The following is a 25,325-nucleotide window of genomic DNA, read 5'->3' as shown; positions in this document are numbered from 1 at the left end:
ATATACACATAGAGATGAGGTATATTCTCTTCAGTATATACACATATTGCTGAGGTAGAATCTCCTCAGTATATACACGTAGAGGGGAGGTAGATTCTCCTTAATATACACACATAGAGGTGAGGTAGATTCTCCTCAGTATACACACATAGAGGTGAGGTAGATTCTGCTCAGTATACACACATAGAGGGGAGGTAGATACTCCTCAGTATACACACATTAAGGTGAGGTAGATTCTTCTCAGTATATACACAGAGGGGAGGTAGATTCTCCTCAGTATATACACAGAAAGATCAATTATATTCTCCTCAGTATATGGTCAGGTGAGGTAGATTCTCCTCAGTACACATAGAGGTGAGGTAGATTCTCCTCAGTATACACACACACACACAGAAGGTAGATACTCCTCAGTATATACACACGGTGGGGAGGTAGATTCTCCTCAGTATATACACAGAGGGGAGGTAAATTCTCCTCAGTATATACACATAGAGGTGAGGTAGATTCTCCTCACTATACACATATTGGTGACGTAGATTCTCCTCAGTATATACACGTAGAGGTGAGGTAGATTCCCCTTAGTATATACACATAGAGGTGAGGTAGATTCTCCTCAGTATACACACATAGAGGTGAGGTAGATTCTGCTGAGTATATACACATAGAGGGGAGGTAGATACTCCTCAGTATACACATATTAAGGTGAGGTAGATTCTTCTCAGTATATACACAGAGGGGAGGTAGATTCTCCTCAGTATATACACAGAGACATGAGGTAGATTCTCCTCAGTATATACACAAAGAGGTGAGGTAGATTCTCCTCAGTATATACACAGAGGGGAGGTAGATTCTCCTCCGTATATACACATAGAGGTGAGGTAGATTCTCCTCAGTATATACACATAGAGGTGAGGTAGATTCTCCTCAGTATATACACATAGAGGTGAGGTAGATTCTCCTCAGTATATACACATAGAGGTGAGGTAGATTCTCCTCAGTATATACAAATAGAGGTGAGGTAGATTCTCCTCAGTATATACACATAGAGGGGAGGTAGATTCTCCTCAGTATATACACAGAGGGGAGGTCGATTATCCGCAGTATATACACAGAGTTGAGGTAGATTCTCCTCAGTATATACACATAGAGGTGAGGTAGATTCTCCTCAGTATATACAAATAGAGGTGAGGTAGATTCTCCTCAGTATATACACATAGAGGGGAGGTAGATTCTCCTCAGTATATACACAGAGGGGAGGTAGATTCTCCTCAGTATATACACATAGAGATGAGATAGATTCTCCTCAGTATATACATATAGAGGTGAGTTAGATTCTCCTAAGTATATATTTACATAGTGGTGAGGTAGATTCTCCTCAGTATATACACACAGAGGGGAGGTAGATTCTCCTCAGTATATACACATAGAGATGAGATAGATTCTCCTCAGTATATACATATAGAGGTGAGTTAGATTCTCCTAAGTATATATTTACATAGTGGTGAGGTAGATTCTCCTCAGTATATACACACAGAGGGGAGGTAGAGTCTCCTCAGTATATACACACAGAGGGGAGGTAGAGTCTCCTCAGTATATACACTTGGAGGTTATGTGGATTCTCCTCAGCATATACACAGAGAAGTGACGTGAATTCTCCTCAGATTTTTACACAGAGGTAAGGCAAATTCTCCTCAGTATATACACATAGAGGTGAGGTAGCTTCTCCTTAGTATATATACATAGAGGTGATGTAGATTCTCCTTAGTATATACACATAGGGGTGAGATAGATTCTCCTCAGTGTATACACAGAGAGGTGAGGTACATTCTCCTCCGTATATACACATAGAGAAGAGGTAGATTCTCCTCACTAGATACACATAGAGGTGATATAGTTTCTCTTCAGTGTATACATGTGGAGGTGAGGTAGATTCTACTCAGTATATACACAGAGGGGAGGTAGATTCTCCTCAGTATATGCTCAGGTGAGGTACATTCTCTTCAGTATATACACACAGAGAGGAGGTAGATTCTTCTCATTATATACACAGAGATAGGGTAGATTCTCCTCAGTATATACACTTAGAGGTGAGGTAGATTCTCCTCAGTATATACACATAGAGGTGATATAGATTCTCCTCAGTGTATACACGTGGAGGTGAGGTAGATTCTCCTCATTATATACACGGAGGGGAGGTAGATTCTCCTCAGTATATGCTCAGGTGAGGTAGATTCTCTTCAGTATATACACACAGAGAGGAGGTAGATTCTCTTCAGTATATACACAGAGATAAGTCAAATTCTCCTCAGTATATACACACAGAGAGATAAGGTAGATTCTCCTCAGTATATACACAGAGGGGAGGTAGATTCTCCTCAGTATATACACAGAGATAAGGCAGATTCTCCTCAGTATATACACACAGAGACATGAGGTAAATTCTCCTCAGTATATACACATAGAGGTGAGGTAGATTCTCCCCAGTATATACATATAGAGGTGAGGTAGATTCTCCTCAGTATATACACACAGAGGTGAGGTACATTCTCCTCAGTATATACATATAGAGGTGAGTTAGATTCTCCTAAGTATATATTTACATAGTGGTGAGGTAGATTCTCCTCAGTATATACACACAGAGGTGAGGTACATTCTCCTCAGTATATACACACAGAGGTAAGGTAGATTCTCCTCAGTATATACACATAGAGGTGAGGTAGATCCTCCTCAGTATATACACATAGAGGGGAGGTAGATTCTCCTCAGTATATACGCACAGAGGTGGAATAGATTCTCCTCAGTATATACACACAGAGGTGAGGTAGATTCTCCTCAGTATATACACATAAAGGTGAGGTAGATTCTCCTCAGTATATACACATAGAGGTCAGTTAGATTCTCAGTATATACACATAGAGGTAAGGTAGATTCCCCTCAGTATATACACATAGAGGTGAGGTAGATTCTTCTCAGTATATACACATAGAGGTGAGGTAGATTCTCCCCAGTATATACATATAGAGGTGAGGTAGATTCTCCTCAGTATATACACACAGAGGTGAGGTACATTCTCCTCAGTATATACATATAGAGGTGAGTTAGATTCTCCTAAGTATATATTTACATAGTGGTGAGGTAGATTCTCCTCAGTATATACACACAGAGGTGAGGTACATTCTCCTCAGTATATACACACAGAGGTAAGGTAGATTCTCCTCAGTATATACACATAGAGGTGAGGTAGATCCTCCTCAGTATATACACATAGAGGGGAGGTAGATTCTCCTCAGTATATACGCACAGAGGTGGAATAGATTCTCCTCAGTATATACACACAGAGGTGAGGTAGATTCTCCTCAGTATATACACATAAAGGTGAGGTAGATTCTCCTCAGTATATACACATAGAGGTCAGTTAGATTCTCAGTATATACACATAGAGGTAAGATAGATTCCCCTCAGTATATACACATAGAGGTGAGGTAGATTCTCCTCAGTATATACACATAGAGGTGAGGTAGATTCTCCTCAGTATATACACATAGGGGTGAGGTAGATTCCCCTCAGTATATACACAGAGAGGTGAGGTAGATTCTCCTCAGCATATACACATAGAGGTGAGGTAGATTCTCCTCAGTATATACACATAGAGGTCAGTTAGATTCTCAGTATATACACATAGAGGTGAGGTAGATTCTTCTCAGTATACACACATAGAGGTCAGTTACATTCTCAGTATACACACATAGAGGTCCGTTACATTCTCAGTATATACACATAGCGGGGAGGTAGATTCTCCTCAGCATATATACATAGAGGTCAGTTACATTCTCAGTATGTATGCATAGCGGGGAGGTAGATTCCCCTCAGTATTCTTCTTCTGTCCCTATATTTCTCCCTACACTATCTGTTTATCTCTGCATATATCTATTTAGTATGCAGTTTCCCTATGATGTCTTTATGTAGTGCAGCCAGAAATATATGGATAGTGACAGTATTATTCCATATATCTTTATGTAGCTCCTCCTTATAACACTCTGTAATCACACTTTGTAGCAGTATCTTCTTGCACAGTCCATGTAATTCCCTGTATGTGTGTGTTTGTGTATATATATATATATGCACACATTATGCCACTTTGTATCACTATGCTTCTCTCACAATTCCCTGTGCTGGCTAATACTTTTCTGTATTTACAGACCCCTTCCTCACGCAGTCTCGGCTGTCATGCCTGCTTACCAGCTTGCCCTCTTCTTCCTGACTGCTGTACCAGGAATCCTCAATGCCAGGGCCAGTGAAGTGCGAAGTTGTCTGGAAGCTGCCAGAGAGCTTAGAGACAAGGGCCTAAGTGACATCCCTGAGGTCCGAACCCCAATATCTGGTACATCAGCCATTTATCTGTCACTATTATTACTGTATGGGCATGGGTGGCCTTATAAGTCTCCTCACTCACCTTCCAGGTGCTTTTCCTAAGGAGAGATATTACGCCTCCTGCCTGATGTCACAGACCTCTCACCAGCCAAGCCAGAATCTTACGGCACACTGATGAGGGGCAAACACCCCGAAACAGCTGTCTATGTATGGATACTGGCTTGGTTTTCAATTCCCAATCATTGCTCTACAGACCTGTATAAGGGGTCAAGCATTGATATGAAGGAATGCTGCCATCCAATAGGTGGCGCTGCAGAGGTATTGTTCCATCCTCCTTATTTACATATAAGCACACATAGCTAACAGAAGTTTCCGTGCCTATGTCTTTCTATTTAACTCACAGCTAGCTAGCTATCATCCCAAATTTTTGTCCAGTCTACACAAGCCCTATGCTCTTTGAGAGTTAAGCTGTATAATGTATTCCGAATCCAGGTATCTTACCTTTGCTGTGTTTTGTAGGGGAACACCTTCGGATATGTCCCCAGGAGTATACCTGCTGTCCCAGCGAGACTGAACAGAGGCTGAGTGAGGAGAGCGTCAGAGATTTAGCACGCATTGTCAATGAGACCGTCAGTTATCCCACAGGACTATTAACCAAGGCAAGGAAGAGGTTCCAGGGTGAGTGTGAACATCGGATATTTTTTCTTTCATATTCCTTCAACCACAATTTATTCATTACTAGAGATGAGCGAGTATACTCGGTAAAAGCAATTGAGTATCTCCCCGTTCGGGTGCGGGGGGGGGGGGGGGGGGAGCAGTGAGTAGCGGCTGTCAGCAGGAGGGAGCGGGGGGGGGGGGGGGGGGAGAGGGAGGGAGAGATCTCCTCTCCGTTCCGCTCCCGCTCTCCCCCGCAGCTCCTGCCCGCCGCCGGCACCCGAACGTTTCATCTCGAGCAGGCAGGTACTCGCTAAAGGCAATGCTCGCTCGAGCAATTGCCTTTACCGAGTATACTCGCTCATCTCTATTCATTACATTGCATGATATATGGGGTAAAAAACCCATATGTTATACATACCTTATAAATTAGTGTTATAGCCCTCAGTAATCTTCCTAACCTGTATGTAGAATAGATTATAAATATATAATTGCTGGGAGTTTGGCTGTGAGGACTTGTTTCTTGCATTTATGGCCAACTTTTTTCCTCTGCAGGCTGTATAGCTGATGCTCAGTCTTCACTGAGCTGGTGGGTGTAGACTGGTTGCTATGGTGTCTTCTATATGCTGCATATGGAGAAACTGCAGATTAGACTATACTCGCTGGGGAAGTGTGAGTTGTGCTCAAGAATCTTGGGTGCAACTCACATCGAACAGCACACTGGTCCATGTGCTGTCCTATCTGAATACGGACCAAAATAGGACATGCAGGTCTTTTTTTCATCCAGATCATCTGTCTACATGCTGCTCATGAAATACATAGACAGAAAGTACACCAATGTAACACAGAGGAACAACAGCATTATAGAGGACAGTGTACAGCAGTACTGAGCAGGGCTGTGGAGTCAGAGTCAGTACAAATGTACCGACTCCAGCTTATATATGGTATAATTAATTAAATGCAGAATTTGTTGCATATTTACTTTTATAGGCATTTTGGAAAGTTTAGAAATGTCGTATACATATATATTCTATTGATCTAAGCCCCTATTTATCAAAAACATTGAGAACTAGGATGCGGGAACATCAATAGAAAATCAGTTATTGCCTTTCCTTTCCATTAGACTGAGGATCCTTCTGCTGATGTTACCATTTTAGTACAGTAAATTTATGACAAAAATCAGTCCTATGTGAAGGAGTCAGAGTCTGGGAGCATTGAGGAGTCGGAGGTTTGGATTACTGATTCCAGTAGCTGTAACAGAGTACTATGAGCTACAGGATTTGTGTGAGTGCCTCTCCATCTGCAGAAGCTTCCCCCTTCCCCTCTCCTTTCCATAGACTTCTATGGGCAATATAAGTCATCACTCTCCTCTACTTCCTGTAGTGCATCTTGTTTTCTGTGTTACTAGGGATGACATCACTTGACTCTGGGCGTGGACAGCGAGTTATAAAGACGGTAGACTCCTAGTGGCCAGCACTTTACAGGGATTTCTCAGCAGATATATCATTTTAAGAAAAAGTGATTTTCACTTTTGCTGCTTCTCACATTGGCTGCCATATTAACATACGTTGTCTCAAGGTGCCATGGCCATTTAAAACTTGTAGTCCAGCAGGTTATTACTGCCCCAGTAATCAAACATTTCTTCTTTTTCTGAGAATGAATATTACTTACATGATTCCAGGTTATATGTGTTGTAGGAATTAATTATATCACAGAGCACTGATGAACAGTGAGATACTTAAAGGGGTTTTCCAGGGAGAATACTGTTGATGACCTATCCTCAGGATTGATCATCAGTAGTTAATCGGCCGGGGTCCGTCACCCCGGACCCCGATCAATCAGCTGATCAGTCACATGCTGTCAGCGCAGCAATAACACAGAGGTCAGAGCTGAAGCAGCGGAAGTCTCCATGCCGACCTCCGTGTAGTGGCCGGTGCTTGTAACTGCAGGCACAGCTCGCGTTGATTTCAATAAGAGCTGTGCCTGCAGTTACAAGCATCGGCCACTACACAGAGGTCATACGCTGCTTCAGCTCCAACCTCTGTGTATTTGGGGTGCTGACAGCATTCGCCCGCTAGCTGATCGGTCAGGTCCTGGGCAGCGGACCCCAACCAATCAACTATTAATGACCTATCCTGAGAATAGGTCATCAGTGGTATTCTCCCTGGAAAAACTCTTTAACCCCTTAGAAATTGTTCCATTTAAATGTAATCTCATCCCACTAAATTGTCCATATGCACAAATCCACACATAAAGCGCAGTAGCAATCACTTATCAAATATATGGTTCCAATGGATTGTCCAGATGGAAACATTGTTGTACATTTATGGTAAATTTATCATCATTATTTGAACTTTTTGCAGAATTCTTCCTCGCACTGCTGGACTCTTCTGAGAACTCTCTCTCTGCCATGTTTGCACTTTCTTACGGACATCTGTACTCCCAGAATGCGGCTCTCTTCAGCACTCTCTTCTCCGAGCTTCGAGCTTATTACATGGGAGGAGGAGCAACCAGGCTGGCTGAGGCACTTTCTGAGTTTTGGGCAGCACTTTTAGAACGTACCCTCCGGCTGCTGCTTCCCCATTACGAGCTAAGTGCAGGCTACATGGAGTGCGCAGCCCGTAGAGCCGAGGAGCTGAGGCCTTTCGGAGACATCCCGCGAAAGCTTCGGATACAGGTTTGGAGGAGGAGAAAGTTTTAGTTTAATAAATATTGCAAAGATATCTCTTAGGGCTCATTCACTCGGGCGTATTGCCACTGCTTATTACGCACGCGTATTTCCAGTGTGTAACACGCAGTGAATGGAGGCAATGCAAGTGTATGGACTTTTTATTCTTGCATTCACACCTGTGTTTGAACTGTGCGTGGACACTGCGTATGATACGCAGGAGAAATATATCGCAGCATGCTTTATTTCTCCGCGGATCATACACAGCCCTTGGAGGGCAGAGTATGAAGCGATGTCCATTCACAGGCCTTGTGATAGGGCAACGTTTCAACACAGAGCCCCACTCTGCACAGAGCGGGGAATTTGAAGAAGAAATAAGTCACACTGCGCATGCGCATTGCTAATCGCAGCCTATAAGCAATCTTTGACAGCTCTCTGTCAGCAGAGCAAATGGCCTGTGATGAGTACAACGCTGCATGATATTCGCAGCGTTGTACACATACGCCCGTGTGAATGAGCTCCTAATGTCAGTTTTGCCCTACTCTTAGAGCGGTCATCTGGTCTTAAGTCACAATTTGTTCAAGGATCAGAGGGAGGAAGTTATATACTTGGTGCTGTCTTTTTTTGGTTACACCACTGATTCACCTGTTCCTGGGGCCCCTCTTCACTCTCATGTGCACAGCCCTGGCCAATCAGGAATCAGCACTGTTTAACTACTGATGTACAGATAAGTGACAGAAACGCTACAGCCATGCGGGAAGAATGAGGAGGTGCCCAAGGAACAGGTTGTCTGTAAAACTGGGGAAAGGGTGGAATCGGGTAAAATAAGTCGGCTAGATGTTCTACGCTCCCTTGTGATACACGGGGCGGCGTATATTGCACTTTTTTTTTTTGGTCACCCCCATCTCCAAGAAAAAATTAATAAAAAGTGATCAAAAAGCCATGCGTACTCCAAAATGGTACCGATTGAAACTAAAGGATGTCCTGCAAAAAACAAGGCCTATCACAACAATGTCGATGTAAAAATAAAAATCTTATGGTGGTCAGCAGATGGCGGTAGAAAATATATATTTTTTTTTCTGAAGATATTCTGTTTTTTTAATAGCACAGCAAAAAAATTGGGTAATATAAATATATATACATAATATTTTTTCTCAGACGTTCACTGTACAGGACACACAATGCGTTACTTTGACAGATCAGACTTTTACGGCGCTTAAAGGGTTAACAGTCCACAATCAGCGTTCATGCTGGTCGCAGCTGTTGCCAGCGGGTGTCAGCTGTAAGAAACAGCAGGCATCTGCATTGTATGCGGCGGGATTGGCTCTAATACCTTTCTATACAAACCCCACATGCAGAGAACATCCTGTGCCATTAAGGGGTTAAAGAGAAACTTAACCTGAAATGCAGTTTTCAGCTGTCTCTGATCCCAGAGATACACAACTACCGTGTTTCCACGAAAATAAGACACTGTCTTATATTAATTTTTGCCCCAAAAGAGGTACAGTGTCTTATTTTCAGGGGGTGTCTTAATACTCACCTAGCAGGCAGCATTTGGGTGCCTTACGGCACTCCGGCAGTCTTCTGTGTAGTCCTCAGCGCTGACTGAGCATTCTCTTCTTGGTAACGGAGCTTGAGTACCCCACCTCCAGCAAGAGATTGCTGTGATTGGTTCAGGAACATCGCCTCAGCCAATCAGAGATGGCGCTCGATGAACAAATACAGCCATTCAATGGTGTCATTCACTGAATGGCTGTGATTGGTTCATCGAGCACCAGCTCTGATTGGTTGAGCTACGGCGCTCATGATCCAATCACAGCAATCTCTTGCTGGAGGTGGGATATTCAAGCCCTGTTACCGGGAAGAGAATGATCTCTCAATGATGAGGACAACACAGAGAGCAGCGAGAGGGTCACAGCAGCAGTTGTGCCATATTTTTATCAGGACTAATTAGAAAAATTCAATGAGACATCTATTTTACCATTTATTTTTATTAATGCTCACGGCTACGAGTCACACAGGTCTTCTGTAGACACTTACTGTAGTTATACTTACCACTGCTTCATCCTCTCCAGGTCACACGAGCATTAGGAGCAGCAAGAACACTGGTGCAAGGACTGGCAACGGCAAGTGACATCGTCAGCAGAGCAACCAAGGTACAACACTGGGTCATGTTACTAGACCCATCCCCCACCACCTGTACGGTCCTTTCACTTATTTCCCTAGAGACGACCCTATTATTAGACTATTCCAACAAAGCATGGAAGAGGGAAGGTAAGTGACGCTGATGATAGAGTAGATGGATTGTTGTGGAATACACTTCACAATCCACAGCAAAAGGTCTCCTTGCTGCACTCTCTAGGGTGTATTCACACATTGCCTATTTAATGGGGAAAATATGGCCGGAATTTCTGCAGCAAATCCACAGGGAATTTTGCAGTGCAAAATTTGGACAATTTTGGCTCAGATTTGCTTGTGGATTTGCCGCTACTCATCAGAACTAAAAAAATGGATACTTTCCTTCAGCATCTTCTCTCCACTGAAGCTTATTGCTGCTTTCCCACTGGTCTCCAGCAATAATGTGTTATCATACACAACCGCTACAGACTGTGATTGGCTGCAGTAGTCACATGTCTATATGACACATCATCACTTGGCTAGGGTGCAGGGACCAGGCAAGCCGAGCGGGGAGGGAGTGCTGAGGGTGAATAAAATGGTTTTTTACATCAATCTTCCAAGTTGTCTCTACCTGCGGATTTGGGTGCAAGAATCCACACGGAATTTGCAGCAAAATCTGCAACAACTTGGATTGGTTGCAGATTTTTACTTCCCCCGTTGAACTCAGATCTAAAAATCTCTAACAAATCTGCAACCAATCCCCAGCATTAATTATGAATAGAGATGAGCGAGCACCAAAATGCTCGGGTGCTCGTTACTCGGGACGAAATTATCGCGATGCTCGAGGGTTCGTTTCGAGTAACGAACCCCATTGAAGTCAATGGGCGACCCGAGCATTTTTGTATATCGCCGATGCTCGCTAAGGTTTTCATTCGTGAAAATCTGGGCAATTCAAGAAAGTGATGGGAACGACACAGCAACGGATAGGGCAGGCGAGGGGCTACATGTTGGGCTACATCTCAAGTTCCCAGGTCACACTATTAAGCCACAATAGCGGCAAGAGTGCCCCCCCCCCCCCCCCCCAACAACTTTTACTTCTGAAAAGCCCTCATTAGCATGGCATACCTTAGCTAAGCACCACACTACCTCCAACAAAGCACAATCACTGCCTGCATGACACTCCGCTGCCACTTCTCCTGGGTTACATGCTGCCCCACCCCCACCCCCCGCACGACGCAGTGTCCACAGCGCACACCAAAGTGTCCCTGCGCAGCCTTCAGCTGCCCTCATGCCACACCACCCTCATGTCTATTTATAAGTGCGTCTGCCATGAGGAGGAACCGCAGGCACACACTGCAGAGGGTTGGCATGGCTAGGCAGCGACCCTCTTTAAAAGGGGCGGGGCGATAGCCCACAATGCTGTACAGAAGCAATGAGAAATATAATCCTGTGCCACTGCCATCAGGAGCTGCACACGTGGGCATAGCAATGGGGAACCTATGTGCCACACACTATTCATTCTGTCAAGGTGTCTGCATGCCCCAGTCAGACCGCGGTTTTTTATAAATAGTCACAGGCAGGTACAACTCCGCAATAGGAATTCCGTGTGCACCCACAGCATTGGTGGCTCCCTGGAACCCACCGGCTGTACATAAATGTATCCCATTGCATTGCCCATCACAGCTGAGGTAATGTCATGTTAAATGCAGGTGGGCTTCGGCCCACACTGCATGCCCCAGTCAGACTGGGGTTCTTTAGAAGTGGACACATGCAGTTACAACTCCGTGTGGACCGACAGCATGGGTGGGTGCCAGGAAGCCACCAGCGGTACATAAATATATCCCATTGCATTGCCCATCACAGCTGAGGTAGTAATGTCATGTTTAATGCAGGTGGGCTTCGGCCCACACTGCATGCCCCAGTCAGACCGGGGTTCTTTAGAAGTGGACAGATGTAGTTACAACTCCCTGTGGACCCACAGCATGGGTGGCTCCCTGGAACCCACCGTCGGTACATAAATATATCCCATTGCAGTGCCCAGCACAGCTGATGTAACGTCAGCTTTAATGCAGGTGGGCAAAAAATTAATTGGATTACACTGTAGGCGAGGGCCCCAAAAAATTGGTGTACCAACAGCAGTAATGTACCTCAGAAAAATTGCCCATGCCCAACCAAGAGGGCAGGTGAAACCCATTAATCGCTTTGGTTAATGTGGCTTAATTGGTAACTAGGCCTGGAGGCAGCCCAGTTAAAATAAAAATTGGTTCAGGTGAAAGTTTCAACGCTTTAATGAGCATTGAAACGTATAAAAATTGTTTACAAAAATTATATGACTGAGCCTTGTGGGCCTAAGAAAAATTGCCCGTTCAGCGTGATTACGTGAGGTTTCAGGAGGAGGAGCAGGAGGAGGAGGAGGAATATTATACACAGATTGATGAAGCAAAAAGGTCCCCGTTTTGGATGGTGATAGAGAACGATGCTTCCATCCGCGGGTGCAGCCTACGTATTGTTTAGGTATTGCTGCTGTCCGCTGGTGGAGAAGAGAAGTCTGGGGAAATCCAGGCTTTGTTCATCTTGATGAGTGTAAGCCTGTTGGCACTGTCGGTTGACAGGCGGGTACGCTTATCTGTGATGATTCCCCCAGCCGCACTAAACACCCTCTCTGACAAGACGCTAGCCGCAGGACAAGCAAGCACCTCCAGGGCATACAGCGCGAGTTCAGGCCACGTGTCCAGCTTCGACACCCAGTAGTTGTAGGGGGCAGAGGCGTCACGAAGGACGGTCGTGCGATCGGCTACGTACTCCCTCACCATCCTTTTACAGTGCTCCCGCCGACTCAGCCTTGACTGGGGAGCGGTGACACAGTCTTGCTGGGGAGCCAGAAAGCTGCCAAAGGCCTTAGAGAGTGTTCCCCTGCCTGCGCTGTACATGCTGCCTGATCTCAGCGCCTCCCCTGCTACCTGGCCCTTGGAACTGCGCCTTCGGCCACTAGCGCTGTCGGATGGGAATTTTACCATCAGTTTGTCCGCCAGGGTCCTATGGTATAGCATCACTCTCGAACCCCTTTCCTCTTCGGGTATGAGAGTGGAAAGGTTCTCCTTATACCGTGGGTTGAGCAGTGTGTACACCCAGTAATCCGTAGTGGCCAGAATGCGTGTAACGCGACGGTCACGAGAAAGGCATCCTAACATGAAGTCAGCCATGTGTGCCAGGGTACCTGTACGCAACACATGGCTGTCCTCACTAGGAAGATCACTTTCAGGATCCTCCTCCTCCTTTTCCTCAGGCCATACACGCTGAAAGGATGACAGGCAAGCAGCATGGGTACCCTCAGCAGTGGGCCAAGCTGTCTCTTCCCCCTCCTCATGCTCCTCCTCCTCCTCCTCCTCAATGCGCTGAGATATAGACAGGAGGGTGCTCTGACTATCCAGCGACATACTGTCTTCCCCCGTCTGCCTTTATGCTTTGCAGGGAACTTCTCAAGAGGCATAGCAGAGGAATGGTGACGCTAATGATTGCAGCATCGCCGCTCACCATCTGGGTAGACTCCTCAAAGTTTCCAAGGACCTGGCAGATATCTGCCATCCAGGCCCACTCCTCTGCAAAGAATTGAGGAGGCTGACTCCCACTTTGCCGCCCATGTTGGAGTTGGTATTCCACTATAGCTCTACGCTGCTCATAGAGCCTGGCCAACATGTGGAGCGTAGAGTTCCACCGTGTGGGCACGTCGCACAGCAGTCGGTGCACTGGCAGATGAAACCGATGTTGCAGGGTGGCAGCGTCCGTGTGGGACTTGCGGAAATGTGCGCAGAGCCGGCGCACCTTTCCGAGCAGGTCTGACAAATGTGGGTAGCTTTTGAGAAAGCGCTGAACCACCAAATTAAAGACGTGGGCCAGGCATGGCACGTGCGTGAGGCTGCCGAGCTGCAGAGCCGCCACCAGGTTACGGCCGTTGTCACACACGACCATGCCCGGTTGGAGGCTCAGCGGCGCAAGCCAGCGGTCGGTCTGCTCTGTCAGACCCTGCAGCAGTTCGTGGGCCGTGTGCCTCTTCTCTCCTAAGCTGAGTAGTTTCAGCACGGCCTGCTGACGCTTGCCCACCGCTGTGCTGCCACGCCACGCAACACCGACTGCTGGCGACGTGCTGCTGCTGACACATCTTGATCGCGAGACAGAGGTTGCGTAGGAGGAGGAGGAGGAGGAGGGTGGTTTAGTGGAGGAAGCATACACCGCCGCAGATACCACCACCGAGCTGGCGCCCGCAATTCTGGGGGTGGGTAGAACGTGAGTGGTCCCAGGCTCTGACTCTGTCCCAGCCTCCACTAAATTCACCCAATGTGCCGTCAGGGAGATGTAGTGGCCCTGCCCGCCTGTGCTTGTCCACGTGTCCGTTGTTAAGTGGACCTTGGCAGTAACCGCGTTGGTGAGGGCGCGTACAATGTTGCGGGAGACGTGGTCGTGCAGGGCTGGGACGGCACATCGGGAAAAGTAGTGGCGACTGGGAACTGAGTAGCGCGGGGCCGCCGCCGCCATCATACCTTTGAAAGCCTCTGTTTCCACAACCCTATACGGCAGCATCTCCAGGCTAATAAATTTATGCACGTTTAACGCTTGAGCGTGCGGGTGCGTGGCGGCGTACTTGCGCTTGCGCTCCAACACTTGCGCTAGCGACGGCTGGACGGTGCGCTGAGAGACATTGGTGGATGGGGCCAAGCACAGCGGAGGTGAGGGTGTGGGTGCAGGCCAGGAGACGGTAGTGCCTGTGTCCTGAGAGGGGGGTTGGATCTCAGTGGCAGGTTGGGGCACAGGGGGAGAGGCAGCGGTGCAAACCGGAGGCGGTGAACGGCCTTCGTCCCACCTTGTGGGGTGCTTGGCCATCATATGTCTGCGCATGCTGGTGGTGGTGAGGCTGGTGGTGGTGGCTCCCCGGCTGATCTTGGCGCGACAAAGGTTGCACACCACTGTTCGTCGGTCGTCTGCACTCTCAGTGAAAAACTGCCAGACCTTTGAGCACCTCGGCCTCTGCAGGGTGGCATGGCGCGATGGGGCGCTTTGGGAAACAGTTGGTGGATTATTCGGTCTGGCCCTGCCTCTACCCCTGGCCACTGCGCTGCCTCTTCCAACCTGCCCTGCTGCTGCCCTTGCCTCCCCCTCTGAAGACCTGTCCTCAGTAGGCTTAGCAAACCAGGTGGGGTCAGTCACCTCATCGTCCTGCTGCTCTTCCTCCGAATCCTCTGTGCGCTCCTCCCTCAGACTTACTGCCCTTACTACTACCTCACTGATAGACAACTGTGTCTCATCGTCATCGTCCTCCTCACCCACTGAAAGGTCTTGAGACAGTTGCCCGAAGTCCCCAGCCTCATCCCCCGGACCCCGGGAACTTTCAAAAGGTTGGGCATCGGTCACGACAAACTCCTCCAGTGGGAGAGGAACCATTGCTGCCCATTCTGGGCAGGGTCCCGAGAACAGTTCCTGGGAGTCTGCCTGCTCCTCAGAATGTGTCATTGTAATGGAGTGAGGAGGCTGGGAGGAAGGAGGAGCAGCAGCCAGAGGATTCTGAGTTGCAGCAGTGGACGGCGCAGAACTCTGGGTGGACGATAGATTGCTGGATGCACTTTCTGCCATCCATGACAGGACCTGCTCACACTGCTCATTTTCTAATAAAGGTCTCCCGCGTGGACCCATTAATTGTGAGATGAATCTGGGGACACCAAAAACTTGCCTCTCTCCTAATCCCGCAGCAGTTGGCTGCGATACACCTGGATCAGGAGCTCGGCCTGTGCCCACACCCTGACTTGGGCCTCCGCGTCCTCGCCCGCGTCCACGTCCTCTAGGCCTACCCCTACCCCTCAGCATGGTGTATTACCAGTAGTGCAGAAACAGAACGCTGTAATTAAATGTGCCGCTTATTGGCCTGTGGTTGGAGGCTGACTTCGCTTACGGAACGCACAGCAGAGCCAGGAAATAATTTTGCGCAAGCCTGCTTTAACACTTAGCTGGCTGCGTATGAATTAGGACAACTACCCCCAGCAGAGACCCAGTACACTGAGGACAGTCACAGGCAGCCCAAATAGATTTTTTTTCCCAAATGTTTTTGGAAAGGCCCACTGCCTATCTATATATATAAAGCTGAAAGCCCTCACTGACTGACTGACTCACTGACTGACTGACTCACTCACTCACTCACTCACTCACTCACTCACTCACTGACTGACTGACTGACTGACTGACTCACTGACTGATTCGCCAAAAGTTCTCCAACTTCCAAATGTCGTAGAAACATGAAATTTGGCGCAAGCATAGATTGTCTCCAAAATAGGAAAATAAATTGGGTCCCAACTCGATTATTCAATTCCAGCGCAAAAGAATTGGCGTCAAAATTTAACGTACATAATCTAAATCACTCACTTCCCAATGTCATAGAAACAGGAAATTTGGCAGGAGCATTGATTATGTCATAAAAAGGAAAAGCTAATGGGTCCCAATTCGATTATTCAATTCTATGCGCAAAAGAATTAGCGTCGAAATTTTACGTGCGGAATGTAATTTTCTCACTTTCCGGTGTCATAGAAACGTGAAATTTGGCACGAGCATTGATTATGTCATAAGTAGGAAAAGCTAATGGGTCCCAACTCGATTATTTAATTCTATGTGCAAAAGAATTAGCGCCCAAATTTTACGTGCGGAATGTAATTTTCTCACTTTCCGGTGTCATAGAAACAGGAAATTTGGCACGAGCATTGATTATGTCATAAATAGTAAAAGCTAATGGTTCCCAACTCCATTATTCAATTCTATGCGCAAAAAATTAGCGTCCAAATTTTACGTACGGAATCTAATTTTCTCACTTTCCGGTGTCATAGAAACGAAAAATTTGGCACAAGCATTGATTATGTCATAAATAGGAAAAGCTAATGGGTCCCAACTTGATTATTCAATTCTATGCGCAAAAGAATTAGCGTCCAAATTTTACGTGCCGAATGTAATTTTCTCACTTTCCAGTGTCATAGAAACGGGAAATTTGGCACGAGCATTGATTATGTCATAAATAATAAAAGCTAATGGGTCCCAACTCCATTATTCAATTCTATGCGCAAAAGAATTAGCGTCCAAATTTTACGTGCGGAATGTAATTTTCTCACTTTCCAGTGTCATAGAAACGGGAAATTTGGCACGAGCATTGATTAGGTCATAAATAGGAAAAGCTAATGGGTCCCAACTCGATTACTCAATTCTATGCGAAAAAGAATTAGCGTCCAAATTTTACGTACGGAATCTAATTTTCTCACTTTCCGGTGTCATAGAAACGGGAAATTTGGCACGAGCATTGATTGTGTCATAAATAGGAAATGCTAATGGGTCCCAACTCCATTATTCAATTCTATGCGCAAAAGAATTAGCGTCCAAATTTTACGAACATAATCTAAATCTCTCACTTCCCAATGTCATAGAAACATGAAATTTGGCACAAGCATTGATTGTGTCATAAATATGAAAAGCTAATGGGTCCCAACTCGATTTTTCAATTCTAAGCGCAAAAGAATTAGTGTCCAAATTTTATGTACGTAATCTGATTCTCTCACTTCCTGATGTCATTTTATATGAAGGAAACGTCGCATGGTTACCTCCACGTGGTGTTTCCTGGGTAACGCAGAGAACTATGCAAAATGGTGAACATATGTTTTCCTCAGTATCTCTAAAGTAACCACGACTTCATAAGATTTTCCGTGTGAACACCAGATAAACACCAGTACCAAATTAACTCGGGCGAAGCCGGGTATATCAGCTAGTATTCAATAAATATGTCTTCTGTCCCTGCCTCACCACCACTACTGGCCCTGGACTATGTATAATTACTGCAGGGCGCAATGCTCTGCACGGCCGATATACAAAAAAAAAAAAAAGTGCAACACTGCAAAGAGCAGCCTCCACACTACTGCACACGGTTAGATGTGGCCCTAAGAAGGACCTTTGGGGTTCCTGAAGCCTAAAATCAATCCTAACACTCTCCCTATAGCAGCTCCGGCATCAGCAGCACTTTCCCTGATCTCTGTCAGAACGCATCTGAGGCGAGCCGCGGGAGGGGCCGATTTATATACTCGGGTGACACCTGATCTCGCCAGCCACTCACTGCAGGGGGGTGGTATAGGGCTTGAATGTCGCAGGGGGAAGTTGTAATGCCTTCCCTGTCTTTCTATTGGCCAGAAAAGCGCGCTAACGTCTCAGAGATGAAAGTGAAAGTAACTCGAACATCGCGTGCTACTCGTCACGAGTAACGAGCATCTCGAACACGCTAATACTCGTACGAGCATCAAGCTCGGACGAGTACGTTCGCTCATCTCTAATTATGAATGTAAGATCTGCACTGCGGGTCAATTTACACTACAGATTTGTTAGGCAGCATGTGAGATTTTTGTATATCGCATCCATTTTTCTGCTACTGTAGCACGTTGCATATTTTCTGCATACAGATCTGTGCTGGAAAATACACTGCGTATCCATCACACATGACACACCATTAACCCCTTATTGACAAAGCCTGTTTGCTAGGGATGAGCGAGTATACTCGCTAAAGCACTACTCGCTCGAGTAATGTGCTTTAGATGAGTATCTCCCTGCTCGTCCCTGAAGATTCGGGAGCCGCCGCAGCTGACAGGTGAGTTGTGGTGGGGGGCAGGGGAGAGCGGGCGGGAGAGAGGGAGAGAGAGATCTCCCCTCTGTTCCTCCCCGCTCTCCGCCGCTGCTCCCCGCTCCGCGGCGGCCCCCGAATCTTGGGGTACATACAATGTTCTGTATAACTTTTTTTTAACATTTTTTAGGGGGACTGGAGAAAAAAGTCTGCCATTTGTTTTTTGGATTACATTTTTATGGCGTTCAGTGTGCAGAATAAATAAAGTGATAACATTCTTTTCGGGGGCAGCGTGATTCCAGCAATACCAAGTTTATACATTGTTTTATGTTTTGCTATTTTTGTACCAAAAACCCCCTTTTTTTAAAATTTTTTTAAAGATTTGCTTTTGTGTTGCCGCATTCCAAAGGGCCTTAGCATTACTATTTTTCTATTGACGGAGCCCTAGAAGGGCTTGTTTTAAGCAGGATGAACTCCCGTCTTTGTTTATTCAATTTTTGGGAACATGTAATATTTGAATTTCTCTTTATTCCATTTATTTCTAGAGGCAAGATTAAGGCCTCCTTCCCACGAGCGTGACGGGCTCCGCAGCGTAATATTCCGCTGTGAAGCCCGTCACGGCGCCCCCCAGAGCCCCTATACTTACCTGCGGGAGATAGCGTGAAATCGCTTCCCCGCCCACCGCCGCGCGTCACCGCCCGTCACCGCCCACCACCGCCGCGTCACCGAGCGTGTCACGTGACGCGGCCGGCCGCGTCATTTGGCGTCAGATGACGCGCGGCGGTGGGCGGGAAAGCGTTTTTTCACGCTATCTCCCGCTGGTTACAGCGGGAGATAGCGTGAACGGACGGCTTCCATTGACTGCAATGGAAGCCGTCAGTGCGTACAGCCCGTCCTCACCCGCAGAAAATAGAGCATGCTGCGGGTGAGGACGGGAGAAATCGCGGTGCGTAATTCCGCGGTGGAATTACGCATCGTGAGCATTGTGCTATTAGGTTCAATAGAACCTAATAGCTGCGGGCAACGCAGCGGATTTTCGCCGCGAATTACGCGGCGGAAATCCGTTCGTGGGAAGGAGGCCTAACAAAATCTGCAATTCTGGCGTGTTTATTATTTTAAACAGTGTCCACCGTGCAGTATAAATAATATGTTAAATTAATTCTGCAGGCCGGTACGATTACACGAATACTGAATTTATATAGTTTTTTTGTTTTGCAACTTTTTCACGCTTTAAAAAACAAATGTGAAAGACACCTTTTTTTGTCAAAGGTGCTGTTTTTTTGTTTTTTTTCAGGATGAGGTGTACTTTTTATGGTACCATTTGCCGATCCATGCAATGTTATGATCACTTTCTATTCTGTTTTTTGTAAAGTGAGATAGATAAAATTAGCTATTTTTGCCAAGTTTTTTTGTAGTTTTTTTTTCATGACGTCCCCCGTGCAGGTTAAATAATGGACTACTTTTATCCTCTGGGTCACTACAAACACAGCGGTACCATGTGTGATTTATTTATTTATTCCTCATACTGTATTAAAGGGGGAAAGGGTATTAGTGTACCTTGACGCCACTGGAGGCTAGGGGTTTGACATGAGGAACGCCCCTGTCACACCCCTAGCTCCCAATTGGCTCAAGGCAGATAGGTTCTAGCAGCACGCTGTGTGCATAGATTGTCCCAGTGCTGGAGCCTTAATTAGTCTGAGGGTTACAATACTTCTTAGGCTGACATTATTACCTGTAAATGCTGTAACATGGCACCATCTACATGTCGTAACGTCTGCCTAGAAGCATAGTAAGTGTCAGCATAGGCTGCAGCACTGGGACAAATCATTGCACAGGCTGCAGGCTCAGTGTTCCGTCCCGGCCGCCCGCTCACTTGTCAGTTTGCTGTGGTGCCTCAGTCAGGGGTGGCGTCAGTACTCTGTGTTCCGCCGGGCAAATTACAGCAGTGTGACGCCGCCGCGGTGCATCAATGCAGCCGGCCGCTGAGCCCTTATTTCTGTGCAGCGCCTCATTCCTTGCCAGCGGCAGTGTTGTCCGTTCGGTCGGGCGCATCAGAGCTGTCTGCCGCCGGCCGGTTATTTGTCTGTTTTCTGCCGCAACTCCCCTTCCTCCCGCCGGCAGTGGTGTGTGACTGCGTTTTCCCTCCATGTTTCCAACGGCGCCCAGCCTTTCCACTCTCAGGGAAGGGGGGCAGCCGGGTAAGTCACTTGTTCCGGGGGTTAGTGACTGCAGCGCAGCGGGCCACTGTATGCTTCTTAGCAAAATTTTTACTGGCCTTGCAGGACCTGCCGCTCCACAGCCTGTCAGCCAATCAAGTACAGGGGGCGTCACACCCCTGTCAATCTTGGCTCCACCAGGAATACCTGGTGGCGTCAAGATACACTAATACCGGGGGAAAGGTGGGGTTTTGCCTTTTCATTTTTTATTATTTTTTTACAATTTTAATTTTATACTTTTTTTACTTATTATTTTTGTCCCACTAGGGAACTTGAATTTCACCGTATTTTAGCATTCTTCTAATACACTTCTATACTTCAGTTTAACAGTTTATTACAAAGCCTATGGAGCTTAGCTAGAGGCTGAGCCTCATGGGTCACGTAGCTGGCAGACCCAGAGGCCATATTCTAGCCTCTAAGTGCCAAAGCAAACCATTGGGAGCACATCGTGGAGGTCTGATGGGTGAGAGAGGGAGCCTGTAAAAAGGTAAACAGCAGGGTTTCTCTGGCTCCTGCTGTCTGAGTAGGTGCCAGGCTGTTATGCACCCCCAAGCACCTGCTCCTCCTGGTATAGGAGACTCATGCCAGGCTTCTGATGCAGCCGCTGTTAAAAGACAATGCATCAGAATAAAGCCCCCTAATGGCCGATGTGAAAAGGTGTATAGGCAGTTGTTAAGGGGTTAAAGTCATACTCCAGCCAAAGATATGAATATTCAGCCGATCACATATTCAGAGCCCCCATTTCCCTTTCTTGTCAAACCACAAGGATCTAGGAAGCTGAGATATCAGATGTTGCTTTCTTGGTGTTCGTGTTGTTATATTGAGGGTAACATTTATTGTCTTTTTGTCCTCAGTGACTGCAGTGTTGCCTCTCGGTTCTGTTCTGTTCACATTGCGCCTTGGCCCTACAGTCAGCAAATACCATAGGAAAAGTTCATGGCTTATATCGAGCGCTTCATTGTACCCGCAGCGCATCATTCGCCAGCGTATTTATCAGGGTGGCGAACAGCGATTTACTTTTTTTTACCTGTATAGGAAAATGCTTCCTATCTAGAGGACCACAGCAAAAAAATATACACCAAGCGCTATATGCCTATTTTTTACTGTGGGAGATGTGCCACTATTTGTCTATACATTTGGAGCGTTCTGTAGGATACAGTAGATCACCGATGAGAGACGCAGGGAGCACGGAGATTACTTACCTCCTGAGGTCTCGGCTTCATGAACCCCTCCTTGTATGACTGCAGGAGAGCAGCTAACAGAAAGCATATAATGTATGCAAAACAGCAAATCCCTCTCTCTCCTTGGCCACGGATGATCACCTGATCAGATTTTTCGCTCATTTACAGGAAATGTGAGCCAGTTGGATGGCTCATCTGAGACAGGCACGTAGTTTCAGGCCCTTTAATCGTGATTCAGTGGCCATTAGTGGGCCACAACATGATGCTATTGACTTTGGCCTGGTGTAAAGTGGTCATGATATTTATCATTGTCATGATAGTTTAGAGTACTTTATTTCCAGTACTTTTCTTTCTCTAGACAGTGCCGCCTCCCGATTGTCTCCGAGCTGCCATGCGGATGTGGTATTGTCCATTATGCCGTGGTCACACTGGGCTGCTGCCATGCCACGGCCTATGCCTCAATGTCATGAAGGGCTGCCTGGCTCACCAAGCAGACATGGATGCTGACTGGAACAGTTTGATAGGTGAGTTTTATTTCTGGTTACGATAATTATTCTAAAACTACATGTATGGATTGCTTAAAATACTGTATTCGTTTGGGTATGACACCCATTACCGCATTAAATGACACCCATTACCACAGTAAATGTAATTAACTGTTGCCCTATATGTATCATCAGGATCGGCATATGTTATAAAGCGGTACCATGTCCTGACACTGCCTCGCCCCGCTGAATGCAGAATATTGGCCTGGATGCGATCAGTTGTGCAGCTGTAGCAGATATGATTACAGGATATGCAGAGGTCTTCATCAGAGCTCTAGCAGGACAAATCCTGGATCTCTCATCTCAATCTTTGTTGCAAATGCCATCATATGTAATGTGAGGAATAGCGCAGCATGCAGCACTATTCTTCCCATAAACGCAGCAGACACCACAATCAGTGTTGACTCCAAGCCTTTATAGCTGGTGAGCGTACAGGAAAAGAAGCTGGACACCGTTCACCCTAAACCACACAAGCCAAACCAATGGCCAATAAATATTGCTGTGTAGCTCCAAATAATTAGCCATAATTAGCAGGGTACGTAATGGGTTTTTGATCTATGGCAGAGAAAAGGGTTATTATCAACGTCCCTTGTGTAAGACATGCAAAGGTTTTACGACCGCATCCTTGGTGGTCTAGGACAAAGAAGGGGCTAATAATAAAATCTCAGATGATCTAGAGAAAAGAAAGGGTTGATGCCAGTGTCCCTGGTGGTCTAGGGCAGTGTAGAGGTTAATATACGCTTTATACTCGGGGTCCCGTACATTACTCAATACTCTTGTGTTATCTTGGCTGTAACTGGAGGATCAAGGGGGATCATAGTAAGTGCAGGGCCAGGATAGATGACACCGTGCAGCTGTGACCATGGGGTCATTAGGGTCCATCGGGTGACGTTGATATCTTTCATGCAACAGATCTGGCGTTGCTTTGTGGTTTCTCTTTTAAACCACGACACGGATGTGAACAGAGCCTAACCCAAATGCTTGAGATATGCAGCTGAAAGCATTAATAAAACATCTACAGTTAATTTCCTAATTATCTGTCCCCTGGCAGCAGTGTGGATATGAAATGCTCTCCGGGTAACAGTATTTATGGATGCCTATAGCTTTCCTGCACTGCTTTTTAATTGCTTTCCTTACTAAGTACATTGATTTCTTTTTTCTTGGCCTGATCCGAGATTTCACTCCCGCCCTGCCATTACCAGCACTAAGGAATAACTATACAACTCAGCAGGACAATCTGATCTTTACGGGAGGATGTGGAAGATTACTTTATGATGTTGATCAGAGCCATTCATTCCTGTGCAGCAAGACAACGGTCTGCATAAAACAAGGCGTGGACAACAACACATCCCATGAATATTAATAGCAATTGCAGTGCTAAAGGTTCACTTCCCTGGGGCCGTGCTGCAATACCAGACATGGCCTGCAGACAGGAGTGGTGCTGTTTGTGGGGGAAAAAAACAACAGATCTTTGCTCTCCATCTCAGACCACCCATCTAGTGCAATCAAGTTGGATCACACAAAAAAAATTGTTATACCTGTCTTCCACAACCAGAAACATTACAGCCTCCTGCACACGGCTGTATTTGCATTGCAGAGTCCGCGGCAGGCGTCCACCTCTGGACTCCGCAGCAAAGACAGACCATAGTATTCAATGGCAAAACGCCATTTCACCTCCACCAGCGGAAATCAATTGCGATTTTCCTCCCACAAAGAATAAATCGCAGCATGCTGCGATTTTGTGTGGATTACGCACGGCCGGCTTTCATTGAAGTCAATGGAAGCCGTCTGTCCCTCAGCACTTCCGCAATGAGCACTGCGGAAGTATCGCGGGATATGCGTCACCCCCCAGCACCGGTGGATACTGCGCATGCGTAACGGAATGCCAGATGACACATCCGCAGCGTGTGCAGATAGGTCAGCTGTGGTCACCGGCTGGGCATCGGGTCGAACTCTGCTGCGGGAATCCTGCATGCAGGGTCTGACCCGCCCGTGTGCAGGAGACTTACCTCTCATTTTCCTTCTCCCCTAGTCCTGGTTGGCAGCATCCTCCTGGTCTCTTGTGCCACCGACCAACACCACACTATCCCTCTGGCTGTTTTCTCTGCTTGTAGGGTAGTCCTGCATGCTCAGACTGCCTCTTAAGGAGCCAGCGCATACGCCCAATTTTTGGCATCCCAAGCCTATCCTGGCTCTACTCAGGTTATTTAAGTACATTTCCCCACTGAAAAGTGCCTGAGCCATCTGATCCTAGTGATCCAATTAAGGTGTTTCACAATCTGCCTGTTTCCTGATTTCACCCTCTGCCTGATTTGCCAGCAAATAGTATATACTGTATATAAATATTAGAGACAATAAACCTTGTATCGCTTTGTAGATGGCTTGCAGGAAGTAGCCGAGCGTCTGACCGGACCGTTCAATGTGGAACTTGCTACTGAATCGGTTGCAGTGAAGATTTCTGAAGCAATTATGACCCTGCAGGAGGAAAGTGTACAGCTCACAGCGCAGGTATCCCAGTCTTTATGATTGCGTGATTATGTTGTACAATAAACTGCTCTAATATGCTTAGCCACTTAAGGACTGGCCATAGAATATAATCGTCTGGGCAGTCCTTTCCTATATCTGCATAGAGGTCTTAGAACATTCATGCAGAGATCCCTCTAGAGTCCAAACCTACCCCTGCTGTGCTGGAACTCTGTTATCTCAGTGTTTAATGACCACTCAGATGACAAAGCTTTGCCTGGAGACCAATCGCCATGGTCTACAGCTGCCCTGTATGTACCATGTTTCCCTGAAAAAAAGCACTACCCCAAAAATAAGCCCTAGCTACACTACATTAAAAAAAAGCAATCAAAGTCCTGATAACCACTTGTTCGTGAGTCTGTGTGTGAGTATGTGAGTTGCATGCTGTGCCCCTGATCACATGACGGTGACGTCATCGCA

The 25,325-nt window shown here is 46.6% G+C and overlaps 1 protein-coding gene across 1 annotated transcript in view; it reads left to right on the top strand.

Annotated features, from left to right (window-relative positions):
• Positions 1 to 25,325, top strand: part of GPC2 (glypican 2) — a 46,989-nt gene that overhangs the window by 2,476 nt on the left and 19,188 nt on the right. Inside the window, exons 2-7 of the mRNA XM_066593782.1 lie at positions 4,200 to 4,381; positions 4,891 to 5,049; positions 7,389 to 7,702; positions 9,769 to 9,849; positions 22,196 to 22,361; positions 24,760 to 24,890. Of these exons, the coding sequence (XP_066449879.1) occupies positions 4,228 to 4,381; positions 4,891 to 5,049; positions 7,389 to 7,702; positions 9,769 to 9,849; positions 22,196 to 22,361; positions 24,760 to 24,890 (1,005 nt within the window). The 5' untranslated portion in view covers positions 4,200 to 4,227. The remainder of the gene's footprint in view (positions 1 to 4,199; positions 4,382 to 4,890; positions 5,050 to 7,388; positions 7,703 to 9,768; positions 9,850 to 22,195; positions 22,362 to 24,759; positions 24,891 to 25,325) is intronic.

The sequence above is a fragment of the Eleutherodactylus coqui genome, chromosome 2, assembly GCF_035609145.1.
Source record: "Eleutherodactylus coqui strain aEleCoq1 chromosome 2, aEleCoq1.hap1, whole genome shotgun sequence".
NCBI lineage: Eukaryota > Metazoa > Chordata > Amphibia > Anura > Eleutherodactylidae > Eleutherodactylus > Eleutherodactylus coqui.
Note: the sequence above shows the minus strand (reverse complement) of the source record. Positions and strands in the feature narration are given on the sequence as shown.